Below are 13,205 nucleotides of genomic sequence, written 5' to 3' on the forward strand. Positions count from 1 at the left end.
ACGGATCTCCGACCAGGAAACAAAACTGAAAGGACAAACCCAGCCTCGAGCACATGGTCACATGCAGAGTGGGTGGCCGAGGGCAGCTGCATCCCCAGTCCTGCTCCACACCCACAGAGGGGCTGCCCCACAGCGACCCCGTGAAGACACAAGGGCCCAGGAGTAGGGTGGGCCAGCCAGCCAGGTGGGGCCCTTCCCAAGTGTTCCTGCACTTTGGGTCTGAACATCCAGACCCTGCAGGCCTGGTCGACGGCAAGGCCCAGGCTGCCAAGAAGGAAGGGAATGTGTCCAGTCACACGTGCTGGAGGGGTCTGGGGTCTGGGTGGGGGGCGGTAAGGGGCTCAAGGAGGAACCCCAAGCCTGGGCCCTGCAACCCAAATCCTGCATTTGGGCAGACCGACTCCGCACCCACCTGGCCACCTGCATGGGAGAGTCTGAGGAAGGGCCCCACCAGGCCAGGAACTGCCATCACTGCTTTATCCTAGCCCCTTGGGGACCCAACTCAGGCCTCTGGCTCCCTGAGAGCTGTGGCTGACCTCTGGGATGTGGCCACACAACACGCACGTTAGGACAGGGTGCCCCGAAGGAGCTTGGGGGCAGGAAGAGCAGAGAGGGCAGAAAGATACCTTGGTGGGGGGGACAGGCTAAAGTGTGGGGCCACCATCGGGCCCCCCGAGGCAGGAGGGCAGCTTCCCCCACCACCAACTGCAAAGACAGGGGCTCCAGGGCTAAGGCTCAGCCTGTGGTGGGCTGTGAGGTGGTGGCCAAGGGCCAAGAGGAGAGGGTCACTATGACCAAGCCAGAACCTGTTCCTCCTTCTCCCCACCCCGACCTATCAGCCCCCTTGTCAGAACACCCGACCCCGCCGCATGGCCATGAGGCTGGTCCCCTGAACCACAGCACAGCCAAGGGACCCCCACCCCTCTGCCCAAGGAGCACGCTCTCCGTTCCAAGGCAAATAAAGGCACCACAAACCAGGGAAGTTAGAAAAGTCTCTTTTAAGTTTTAAATTAAAATTTCACCCTGGTGAGATGATTTGATTTGGGAATTCCATCCAAAGGCAAGCCCTCTGCTCTGCTGTCCACGGCCAGGAACACAGTGGGAGAGGCAGAGCAGCCCTGGGTTTGGGGGCCGGCTCACAAGTCCTACATGAGCCCTGCACAGCTAGCCGCTGAGGCGATGCGGGCCGGAGTGCCACTGACCGGGGGTGGGCAGCGGCCCCCACACCTTCAGCCACCCAGCACCACCGGGAGTCCCTCCCACAGCTGCCACGGGGAGTGGGAAAGCCGTGGTCCTTCGCCCGATTCCAGAAGGTGTGACCTTTGAAAGGAGGCAGTGAGCAGACCAAGTGACTGCAGTCACACCACCTGGCTCCCCAGCACCTGCCCTGGGCCTGGGGTTGGAGGAAGCGGTGCTGGCCCACTGGGTGGCTCCCCTGGCCTTTCCCCACTGACCCAACACTGTCGGCCAGCCCCGTTCTCACATACATTAGTTATTTTTATATATTCATATATATATTATAGTTATATATTAAAAAGAGGAAAAAAAAAAACTTGCCTGATTTGAAACTCCTGAAGGATCCAAGTGGCTCAGGAAGTTTACTGTCCCCCCACCCACAAAAATTCTCTTATATAAAATCTTCCAGTGCGATCTTCAGGAAACCCCCACGCGCCCAGCGTCCCCCCCGCCCCTGGATTGCCCCCTAGCTCCAGCCCAGCGCCCGGCGGCGTCCAGTCTCATCTCTGGCCGTCCATCGCCGCCATGGCTTTCTGCTGCGTGCTCCCCTGCTGTGCTCCGGGGGGCCACGTGGGCTGTGGGTGGTGGAGGTGGTGGAAGCTGTGGGCCGTGGGGGAGGAGGGCGGGATCCAGGCGGCCTGGTGGCTGGGCGGGGATGAGGCCCAGAAGGGGCTGAAGTTTGAAGGGGGTGAGCAGGCCACGGCAGTCATGGGGCTGTTGCTGCTCTGCAGGCCCTCGGAGGCGCGAAGCTTTGAGAACATGGCCAGCGCGTCAGGGAAGTTGGGCGGTGTGGCAGGTGTGTTGCTGGGGGTACACATCTGCTGGGAGAGAACACAGGGGTTTCGAGGGCTGCCCATGTGGGCCCCCCTCCCCAATCCCCAAGCCACAGTCCGAGGTCCTACAGAGCCTGCCTTCCCGTGGGGCTCACCCAGGCCTGACCCTCTTTCATTTCCCATTGTTCAGTCCAAAAGAGGTTTCAACAGCACAAAAGCACTCCTTGCACAGAGCCGCTAAAAACCAAAACCATGGGGGCAGATTCCTACAATTTCTGTCAAAACCAAAGTGTTTCTTTTTTGAAAAAATATTTATTTGCTTGGCTGTGCTGGGTCTTAGTTGCAGCAGGTGGGATCTAGTTCCCTGACCAGGGATCGAACCTAAGCCCCCTGCACTGGGAACACAGAGTCTTAGCTACTGGACCACCAGGGAAGTCCCCAGAGAGTGTTTCTTGATGCTTGGGAATGACGCCCCAAGTGTCAGAAGCAAATGGTTAATTCCAGCCAGGAACTAGGATGTCAGATTAAAGCCGAGACAAGGGAGGAAGCCCAGGGTACCACTGCTTAGTGCTTCAGCCTGGGTGAAAACCCAGCTGGCTCTTCCATAACCTGCCCTCAGATGTCCCGGGGAGGTCAGTCAAAGGAAGATAGCCAGATCCGGGGTCTCCCTCCAAGGCCAGCCCAGGGGGAGCTGTGCCTGCCCGGCAGCAGTGCTGGTCGGCGGGCGTCAGGGCCTCTGCCTCATCACCTCATTTTTCACGGGAATGCCAGGTCTTTCTGATTATTCTCTCTGTGATAGAGATGCGGAAACCGAGCCCCAGAGCTCAAATCAGTTGACGAAAAACACAGCATGGCAGGGACTTCCCTGATGGGCCAGTGGTTAAGAATCTGCCCCCAGTACGGGGGACGCAGGTTCAATCCCTGGTCAGGGAACTAAGATTGCACAAGCCACGGGGCAACTAAATCCGCCTGCCCCCGATACAGCCAAATACTTAAAGCATACCACTGCAGGACGCAAGCTGAGCAGCCGGAACCCAGGAAACTCCTAGGTCTTCAGGCCCAAGCTCTTAACCTCTACCCAGCCCCTACTGCTGCTACTGCTGCTAAGTCGCTTCAGTCATGTCCAACTCTGTGTGACTCCATAGACGGCAGCCCACCAGGCTCCGCCGTCCCTGGGAATCTCCAGGCAAGAACACTGGAGTGGATTGCCATTTCCTTCTCCAATGCATGAAAGTAAAAAGTGAAAGTGAAGTTGCTCAGTCGTGTCCAACTCTTAGCGACCCCATGGACTGCAGCCTACCAGGCTCCTCTGTCCATGGGATTTTCCAGGCAAGAGTACTGGAGTGGGGTGCCATTACCTTCTCCGAGCCCCTACTCATCTGCAATTAGTGAATCTAGCGCTACTTCATGCCCAGGCTCCCCAAGGACAAAAACCAGGGATGTCGGTTTCCGGTGTCCCCGGCGACTCGCTGCCAGTGTCTGGGCGAGTCCACTCAGCCCCTCTCAGCCCTCTTCCCGGGGGTAGCTGCAAATATGCCAACCTCTGCTGTCTTCGGCCACAACCCTGAGCAGGGACTCCAGCCAGGAAGGGCAGGGGCCGGGCTGGTGTGCCATAACTGGCAGCCTCCTTGCAAACACCAGGGACAGCAGACCCTCCCTCCCGCCCCTGCCATGTGGGGAGCACAGAGGTGCCATCCAGGAGCTCCTCGCAGGGGCCCAGGGAGGAGGCAGCTGAGAACACGGCCTGCAGAGCCTGTTGTGACCCCCACGGCCACTTCTCCCTTTCCCAGGGAGCCATGGGAGCCCTTCTTTGAATTTCTCCTAATTTTAGCAACACCGGCCCCTCCCCCAGGCACAGGGCTCAGGGAGCAAGATTTGAGGACTCTTCACCTTGCAGTCGGAGCTTACACAGCTCTGCAGTTAAAAACCCCAGCCCCCAAATGAGGACAGGCCCACGGTGGCGGAGGTGGGGGGGCAACCCTCTCTGATTAACTGGGCTGGCCCCTCCATCAGCAGCTGGGGATCCAACCCGTGTCCTCTCCGGGGAGGCCACAGGACCCAGGGCAGCAGGCCTGGCCCCACCCAGACCACTTCCCTCCTCCCTTCACTATTCCTCCACCACCACCCCCCCCTTCCAGGGCTGACTTCTCGGCAGCAGGAAAACAATGAATGGGGGGTGGGGGCAGAAGCCAATTGCATCACAGCATCGTGACCGACTTCCCCGTCCACAAGCCAGCGATCTGGAGCAGGCCTGTGCCTGCCTGCCTGTGTGAGCTCAGGCAGCTTCCTTAACCTCTCTGGAGCTTCTCTCTGCTTCTATAAAGCCAGGGGTTTGGACCAAGTCCTGTGCAAGTCCAGCTCTATCTAACAGCTACGGAGAGCACTTCCCAGCTCTCAAGCACAGCCAGCGCCCGCTGCCCCCTCTGAACAGCCACTGTTTCCTGGCCAGTGTTTTTCTCCTCTTCCTAGCCCTTCCAAATCTAACCTGGGAGCCCATCCCCCTCTCATCTGGGAAGATGCCTCCAACTGTTGATGTCCAATAATCTACTGGACTATTTATCAGTTACTCATGGCCTGGGGCACTTCTGGTATTTTTACGTAACATTTTCCTTTGCTTTATTATCTCTTAAAAAAATGACCAGCTCCAAGAGGGCCGGGATGGTGTTCGCTCAGGTGCTGGTGAGGTACTCAATACATGGTACACTCACGGGAGACAACGATCAAAACCGGCAACAGGCCTCAAGGGAAGCTTCAAAAGGATTACAAACCCTGGGGATTTGCAGGGAAAGAGCAACAGAACCTAAAAGGATCACCAGTCCCGGCTCTCACAGGCGAGCCTCTCTGTTGAAGGCAGCCCAGAGCCGCTGAGCCGGAAGCCTGGGCCTTTTGAAATGACCAGTTGATGGAACAAACCTTGAGGCCCCCTTTGAGAGGACATGGAGGCAGCTTCCCCTCAGTCAGGTGCAGGTGGAGGCCCCCAAGGAGATGAACCCCTCTTGGTTTTACCAAGAGCCTGGCTTCAACTGCCAATCCTGCGGCCAGCATAATTCTCATTATACTCCAATGCAGTTTTGTTTTTTGATTTATACACAACAGGCCATTCCAAGAGAAAAGCTGGTTAAAGGGGTCAAAACAGCCCCCCCACCACCACTTGTCCTTTGTAACTAGATGAATACATGGCATCAAGAACAAGACACAGCAGAGGAACTCATGGCAGCTTCTCCAGGCAAGCGGCCACTCTGAGAAGGGAGCTGTGGGCAAGTACACTGAGCGTGAGAAATGGCAAAAAATACACTTCAGAAGCCGCAATAGATCCGGAGTGTATTTTACGATCCCTATCGGGGGGCCCTCCTCCCCAGCAGGGCAAACTGGTAACTAGAGGGGGAGAAGGAGGCAGTCAAACCTCTAAAGTGAAGGGATGTCCTGTGCCCAGTGGAGAGCAGGATGCCTTATGGCCAGGAGGGCAAAGGCCCAGGCCTGGGGCCAACTTGGAAAAGAGAAGAAAGCAAATCCAGGCCTGAACCACTTCTGTTTCCTGTGCTTTATACGTCTTCACCTACAGAGATTAAACGCATTCTTGGCTTATCTAGTCAAAAACCTGTAAGTCTTCCAGGCGGCTCAGGGTTAGGTCTTTTCCCATGAACAGGAAAGAGTGGACATAACTACCTGGGAAGAGCCCAGCTCCCAGGCCAGAATGGACTTGTCCCTTTCCTGTTCCCCGTAGAGCTGGGCTGTTTGGAAGAAGGGGGGGGGGGGGTTGCTGCCACTCAAGAGCAAGAAATGGTGCTCCATAAACAGACACCCCCAGGTCCCAGGTCCCAGTCCCCGTGGGGTGGGGGGGGCCCCTTCGCTCCCGCCCTCAGTTTCCCCCTCCCGGGATATCTAGTTATCCTCCGAGCCCCCTCCCCATACCTGCCTCCTGGCTACTCCTCCAGCCACCCTCCTGGCCCCTGGCCTAGGAAGATCGCCGGGGCACAAGGCCTCAGGTCGAGCCATAGTGGCCCCGGAGACCTGACCGCAAAGTTGGGCGAGCCGGCCGGCCCCGGGAGCCGCTCTTTCCTGGAAGACATTTTGGCTCTTTGTTTACAACGCGGCGCGGCGCTCCCCGGCAACATGGCTGTCACCGCCGGCGCCTGACAGCGGCCCCCGGCCCGCGCGCTCGGCCGCTCCGGTGCGCTGCGCCCCCGGCCGCCCCGGGTGCGCCGCGGTAGCGGCGAGGCCGGCCCTCCCGCCCGCCGCGCCCGGCCACACTTACCATCTGGTGGTGGTGGTGGCCGTTGGGAATGTTGGTTTCTTGGAAAAACGTGCTCAGGGCGGTCTGCGGACAAACACAGCGGCATGGTGGCGGTTAACGGGGGTCGAAGCCCACCCGCCCCACCGGCCGGGACCCTCGGCGGTGTCCGTGGAGCTGCGCTCCCGGGCCTCCGGGTCCGACCCTTTGGCCCGCAGACACGCGTCGCTCGGAGGGGGCGTCCCCCAGGCCCCGCGAGGGTCCCAGGCGGCAGGGCCCCACACCCCACGCGGGCGCCGATCGCCGGACCCGGCGATATGCATAGAGCTTCCCTGCCCCCTCTCCCTCCGCGGCGCGCGGCCGGGCGCCCCGGCCTGCACCCCGACCCCAGCGCCGGCGGCCAGCGAGCGGGACTGCCCAGGAGCGCTGGCTCTCGGCCCACACGCACCTCAAACTGCCAGTGGGCCGCCTGCAGCAGCTGCTTTGCCTGGTCGGCCGCGCAGCCCGCGGCCAGCACGAACTGGTTGATCATGACCTGGTGCCGCAGCTCATCCATGTTCACCGACATGGCTCCGGCCGGCGCGCACTCCCGGGCTCGGCGGCCGCGGGAGGCCGGCTACCCTCCGCTCGCGCTCGCCGCCGCCGCCCGCGGCCTCCGGACCCTCGGCCGCCGCGCCGCCCGCCTGGCGAGTGTTGTTGTCCGACTCGCGCTGCCGGCAGACACCACAAACAACAGCGCGGGGCGGGGCCGCGTGTCCCAACGTTCGGGGGCCGAGAGCCGCCGCCGCTGATTGGCCCGCTCCGCTCGGCCGGGGCCCGGTTCCCGTGCGGACGTTCGATTCGAATCCTGCGGCCTGCGGGGCGGCACTGTTTCTCTTTTTGCCTGGCCGCGCCCATTGGCGGACGTCGGCGCTGTGGGGCTCCCGGGCATTGGCCAGACACTGTGTTTTGGCTCGTCTGGGCTTCTGATTGGCCCCGACCCGGCGTTTGGGGCGGAGCCGCGCCATCTGATTGGTCTCCCGTGAGTCTGTTTGAACTCAACTTGAAAACCTTGAGTGCCAGCTGATTGGCTGAGGCTCCTCTATTTGCTGTTGTAGTCTTGGGGGGTGGTGCGGCCAAGTTCATTCATTACTTCATTGAAACTGAACATGCTCAGCTGGAAAAGCAAGACAGAGTGGCTTTGACTCACTTCCTCTGAAAGATGTGGTCATCTCGAGAAACACAGTGATCAAAATAGGAAACAGAGTCTTTGAAGCTGCTCAACTCTCAAAATTGTTTATTTTTTTAAACTTTCAAGCCGCTCTACTTTTTTTTTTTTGGCTTTTTATTGAAGTGTAATATAATCTCTTCATGCCTCCTTCCAGTCCAACACACCCCAAAAGCCCAACAGCCTTTCCCTACGTTTTTAGGCCAAAAACTTGGCTTTCTGAAGATGTAAACTAATGTTAATGTACATTAAATATAATGGAAAGGAGAAAATGAGACTTTCTCAGACACCAATACTGAAAACTAAAAAAAAAAAAAAAAAAAAGTTTTTCGATAAATTAATTGACCTAACTGAAACTTTAATTTGTTTCTATACAGGTACTGGCTCTCAACTCTAGATATTTAAAAACAAAGTTTATTTATATACACTGAGCTTCCATCTTCTGAATTAGATTTAACCTTCAAGTTTTGTGTTTGGGCATTGTCAGGATGGGGAAAGAACTAGGAGTTTAAGCAGACTGAAGACAGGCCAGAGAGTTTAGAAAGGTAAATAAACATTGCTAGGAATTCACTGTGAGAATTTCTGTTTCTCAAAAACTTTGTAAGTTCTGGATCTAAAATACCAATCAAAGAGAACATTATAATTAAGAGTCTTCAGAACAGGAGGCTAAAAGAAAGGAAGCCATGATTCTATTTTGACTTTGCCTGAAGTGGATTTAACTCTCCATCTAAGAAAACCTAACCATATTAAAAAAAAAAAAAAAAAGAATATAAATAAAGAAAAAGTTACACCCAATGTTTATGTACTGACAAAAAACAGCTTCGGGCACTATCATGAGTTTGTCCCATTTAGTTAGTCCCTTTGTTTGTTTGTTTGTTTGTTTGTTTGTTTTGAAGGAGCAGGAGTCAGCTTTTTGCCTGCCCAGGCCCATTTCTGTTGCCCTTAGCTACCTCCAAGTTTGCACGGGCTGAGACCTGGAGTGTGGCTGAAGAGTCAAGTACAGCTTGCAGCCCTTCCCTTCCAGTAATTGCAAGGTGAAAACAAAAGTGAGCAGCCAGCAGTTGCCATTTGCCAGGGAGCCTGGGCCACAAGCAGCCTCAGAACAAGGAAGTACTGTCACTGTGCGGCTCCAGTTTTCACAAGTGCATACAGGTGTCCAGCATGCCAGGGCCATGAGTAGTAGGATTGAACTGGGCAGAGGCATTTCAAGCTGCAGGAACCCTGATGACTATTTGTTTGTTTTGACTATGCCTTGCAGCATGTGGGACCTTAGTTCCCCAACCAGGGATCAAACCTGTGCCCCTTGCAGTGGAAACGCAGAGTCTTAACCACTGGACCACCAGGGAAGTTCCAGGAGCCCTTTTGTTTTGTTTTGTTCAGTAGCTAAGTTGTGTCAGACTCTTTGTGACCCCATGGACTGTAGCCCTGTAGGTTCTTTTGTCCATGGGATTTTCCAGGCTAGAATGCTGGAATGGTTGCCCTTTGAAGGAAGACAAAGGTCCTGAAAACACCAAAATTGCCAAAGCTATTTTCTCTTGGGTATCAATGCGGTCTGTTCTGAAGCTTTCTTTAATGTTTACCATTTGCAGGGGACAGCTGTAGACACCCAGGAGAGGCATGGAAGACCAGGCCCCCGAACCATTCTGGTTATCTGCTGTGGACATAAAGTCAACTTGGGCATAGAGAGCAACAGAATTCTGCCTCTGATTTGTAGCTGTGAGTAGTGGAAATGCTTAATCAATACTTTGGCTTCTGAGAATCTGTTTGGCAATGAATAGGAGTAGGGCTTTTCCTTCTCAGGCTGGGAAACAGGAGTGCCCCCCTCCTGGGAGCACAGGGAAAATGAATGAGGTCATGTTTGTAGAGGGCTTTGAGCTGTTGGGATGAAAGCAGCTCCCCAAGTGCAAGGTGTTATTAACCGAAGGTATTATTATTTTCATCTGAGAGGACAATGTGCAGCAGGCAAAACAGAGCAATAAAAACATGCCCATTAATAACGAATAAAGCACAGTAGTAGTCTCAGAAGGAACAAAATCCTTGTTACACCAATGGTCTAGGCTACAGAAAGAGCCACGGTACAACAACTAGGAGAAACAGTCTTAGCCAGTATTTCCTCGGGGGCGGGGGAGGTGGGACGAGGTCCAGATAACAAGGATGTTGGGAATGCAAGTCACTGAGTTGGTGGAGAGACAGGCAACAATAAATAGCTGGATCGTCACAGTTGCAATTAACCGAGCATTTCTGGCGACCCAGGCATCTTTCGAAGAGTTTACTGTCGTTTAGTCGCTCAGTGGTGTGCAGCATTTTGAGACCCAGTGGACTAGCCCACCATATTCCTCAATCCATGGAATTTCCCAGGCAAGAATAGTGGAGTGAGTTGCCATTTCCTTTTCCAGGAGATCTTCCTGACCCAGGCATCAAACCCAAGTCTCCTGCATTGGCAGGCAGATTCTTTACCGCTGAGCCACCAAGGAAGTCTTTTAGAGAGTTTACTGTCTGTTAACTCATTTCAATCCACGACAGTCCAGAATCCCATTTCACAAGCGAGGCAATTAAGGCACAGAGGAGGGGAGGAGCTTACCTAAGGTCACAGTAGTAAATGCTGGAGTGAAGCATTGGCCGGTATAGTTCCAGAACCTTGTAGTTAACCATTACACCACACTACCTTCATTAATGTTGTAGTGTTGCCTCAGTGGGGCTCACAAAGAGCCATGAAAGGCACTGGGGCTTGCACAGGGGTTGCTTGGAAAGGAACGAGCCCCAGATGAGGAAGAGGAGGCATCTGCTCTCTTGGGCAATCGTGGGGGAGGGGTGGAGAACTGACATTCCCAGGCCATCTCTGATGTACATTGCATTCCTATTTCTTTCTTCTTCCTCACTCCTTCTTATTCTCTGACCCAAATAGATCCAACAAAACTGACAGAAGGACCTCCTTGGCGGTCCAGTGGTTAAAACTCTACACTTTCGATGCAGTGGGGCGCGGGTTTGACCCCTGGTGAGAGAACTGAGATCCCACATGCTGTGTGGAACAGCCAAAAAAAATTAAAAAACAAAACAACAACTGAGAGGGGGAACTTGAGGACTCTTGGTATGGAAGACCCACCGTATGCAGTCTCCTTGCTGAAATTTTGTACCCTCTGAACATCTTCTATGGTTTGAAACTTCCAATAGGCTTTGAGGCTCAGAGAGGGTGAGGAGCTTATTCACAGTCACTGCTTGAATTATGGGAGTACAAGGATTAGATCTCTCCTTTTCTTCCATTCCCTCCATCTTTCCTTCTTTCCTTCCTTCCCTTCCCTCTCAAATTCTTATTTCTTGTTTCCCTACTGTTGCTTCAAGATACCAAGACAATAGGAGAAGGTGGGCGGGAGAAGCAGACAGATGTTGAGAGGAAAAGAATCATGGGAGGGATGTAATGTCAGGTAAGGAGGTGGAATGCAGACAAAGTTCGAGGGGCAGCTGGGTTAGGCTGGAGGTTAGGCATGCCTCTCCTTTTGTGGACTTCTAATGCAATTGCCAACTCTTGCTTGTTTAACCTATTTTTTTTTTAACTTTTTTTTTTCTGTTGCGGTGGGTCTCAATTGCAGTGTTTGGGCTTCTCTCTAGCTGCAGCCCGTGGGCTCTAGAGCACTCAGTAGTTGCGACACAGGAGCTCAGTAGCCCTGTGGCATGCAGGGTCTTATTTCTCTGACCAGGGATTGAACCCGAGTCCCCTGAATTGCAAGGCTATTTCGACTATATGATGGTTAAGGTAAACTTGACCACTTGTTTTTCTAGTCTTTTTCCTTAAAGAAAGGGCTTCCCTAATGTCTCAGATGGCAAACAATCTGCCTACAATGCAGGAGACCCAGGTTTGATCCCTGGGTTGGGAAGATCTCCTGGAGAAGGAAATGGCAACCCACTCCAATATTCTTGCCTGGAGAATTCCATGGACAGAGGAGTCCATGGAGTCGCAAAGAGTTGGACACAACAGAGCGACTAAATTTCCTTAATGGAGATGGGGGCTTGGTGTAGTAACACGTCTACTCCAGGCAAATCCCAGTCCTCCTCGGTGATTATTGAGATTTCTGTCTGTCGAGAATGTTCTCTGAACCCAGCTCTGTGCTATTCTTTATTTGGATTACCTTTTTTAATACAACAACCCGGTGAGGTGGGGACTGTGGATATCCCCAATTAACAAAGAAGAAAAGCGGGGTCAGAGGTAATACGTGACCAAGTCACCAGTTAGCTCAGGGTGGAGTTGAGGTCTGAACCCAGGTCCATGTGTTTGCTCCCAGAGGTTATGCTCTTCAATATCACAGGCTCCTTTCTAGCTCTGCCCACACGCTGGAATCCTCCTTCAGTGATAACAAAAACTGGTCTGTATTGTTGGAAGTAGTGGGAATGTCAAAGCCAGACCTCAGGGATGAGTTCATACTGGTTAATACCAGATTACATTTCACTAGATGTCACATGTCCACAAGGGACAAAGGTCATACCACTCCCAGCAGAGTTAATGGCATTTCCCAAAAGCAGCACTGGTGGCCTGTACTCTGCGTCCTGTACCTGCCAGCCCTGTGATAAGCCGGCCCCACCTCTCGTTGCCAGGTGTGTCTTATGGTAGGTAGGTCTCTGGCAACCCTTTTGAAGGGACAACATCGAGGGGGGGCCTTGGCCAGAGAGCAGGAGACAGCCTTCTTAGGAAGGTCTTCCTTCTCTGGGGTCCTCAACTGTCCTCTTGGATTCAGGCACCAGCCTCTTTCTGTGGGACAGAAATTGATGAGCCTGGCACTGGGCCTCTCTAGCCCCACGCATGCTTCCAAAACACAGGAGGAGGCCGGTTGTTATGACCGCCACTGACTCTAAGGTTTGAGACAGGCTTCCAACCTGGCACACCTTTTTTCTGAGAACTATATCCTGCACTAAGTTTGTGTGTAACCTATACACAGTTTGAAGCATAATGAACAATCACCCACGTACCCAGCACAGAACTCAAGACTACTACCTCTGAAAGCCATGCCTCTCCTAAAATGCATATTCCTTTCCTCCCCAGACACATAATCCTCAAACTTGCGTTAAGCATTCCCTTGTTTGCTTATTTTTTGTCATTTAATCTTATGTGTATGTATTTCCAGACAAAGGTGATTATGAGTCTAAGAGATTGATTCCAGGGCACAAATGACTCACCTTTGCCTGGGCCCAGTCCCTCTCTCCCCTAACTCTGTTGGGTGAGCCCAACGGAGCCTCTGAGCAATACGAATCCCTGGCTCTTTTTCGTGACCTCAGACAGAGGCGCTGATGCGAACTAGCAATCGTAGGAGATAGTCCAAGAAAATTCCTTGGAGGAGGGAAATCTAAGTTGGGAAGGATTTGGGCAGATAGATAGGAGAAAGAAAAGAATTTTGGTTTTGTTTTTTTGGCTGTGCTAGGTCTTTGTTGCTGCGCGAGGGGTTTCTCTAGTTGTGGTGAATAGGGGGGCTACTCTCTAGTTGCGGGGCACTAGGTGTGAGGGTTTCAGTAGTTGTAGCTCACAGGCCCAGCTGCCCCTTGGCATATGAAATCTCCCCAGACCAGGGATCGAACCCCATGTCCCCCGCACTAGCAGTGGATTCTTAACCACTGGACCACCAGGGAAGTCCAGAAAGGGACTTGAAGAGTTACCTTGAAAGCAAGTTCATAGCAAGACCCATTGGCGCTTCTGTTGGGAAGCTCCAGCTTCTGCTGGGAAGTGGAGAGGGAACGTTAAGCTTGGAGAGGCAAGGGTTGGAGTGGACCAGTG

At 53.7% G+C, this 13,205-nt stretch overlaps 1 protein-coding gene across 2 annotated transcripts; it reads right to left on the bottom strand.

Annotated features, from left to right (window-relative positions):
- Positions 1-1,006: 1,006 nt before the first annotated feature.
- UBALD2 (UBA like domain containing 2) lies at positions 1,007-6,843 on the bottom strand. 2 transcript variants are annotated; one of them, XM_068978277.1, is made up of 3 exons: positions 6,689-6,843; positions 6,265-6,327; positions 1,007-2,054 (listed from the first exon to the last, which is right to left on the bottom strand). In XM_068978277.1, the coding sequence occupies exons 1-3, from the start codon at positions 6,806-6,808 to the stop codon at positions 1,737-1,739; spliced, it is 501 nt and encodes a 166-aa protein (XP_068834378.1). In that variant the 5' UTR covers positions 6,809-6,843; the 3' UTR covers positions 1,007-1,736. The 2 variants fall into 2 exon arrangements, with proteins under 2 accessions (XP_068834378.1, XP_068834377.1); XM_068978276.1 differs by having other exon boundaries at positions 1,007-2,057.
- Positions 6,844-13,205: the final 6,362 nt, after the last annotated feature.

Source organism: Capricornis sumatraensis, chromosome 8 (genome assembly GCF_032405125.1).
Source record: "Capricornis sumatraensis isolate serow.1 chromosome 8, serow.2, whole genome shotgun sequence".
NCBI lineage: Eukaryota > Metazoa > Chordata > Mammalia > Artiodactyla > Bovidae > Capricornis > Capricornis sumatraensis.

What these genes read in the sequence shown, in the direction of transcription:
- UBALD2 (XM_068978276.1), bottom strand. Translation starts at nt 6,808, where the DNA reads ATGTCGGTGAACATGGATGAGCTGCGGCACCAGGTCATGATCAACCAG. An exon ending in CGGCCCACTGGCAGTTTGAG is followed by an intron (nt 6,328 to 6,688) that starts GTGCGTGTGGGC and finishes GTTTGTCCGCAG; the next exon opens with ACCGCCCTGAGCACGTTTTT. An exon ending in GCCACCACCACCACCAGATG is followed by an intron (nt 2,058 to 6,264) that starts GTAAGTGTGGCC and finishes GTTCTCTCCCAG; the next exon opens with CAGATGTGTACCCCCAGCAA.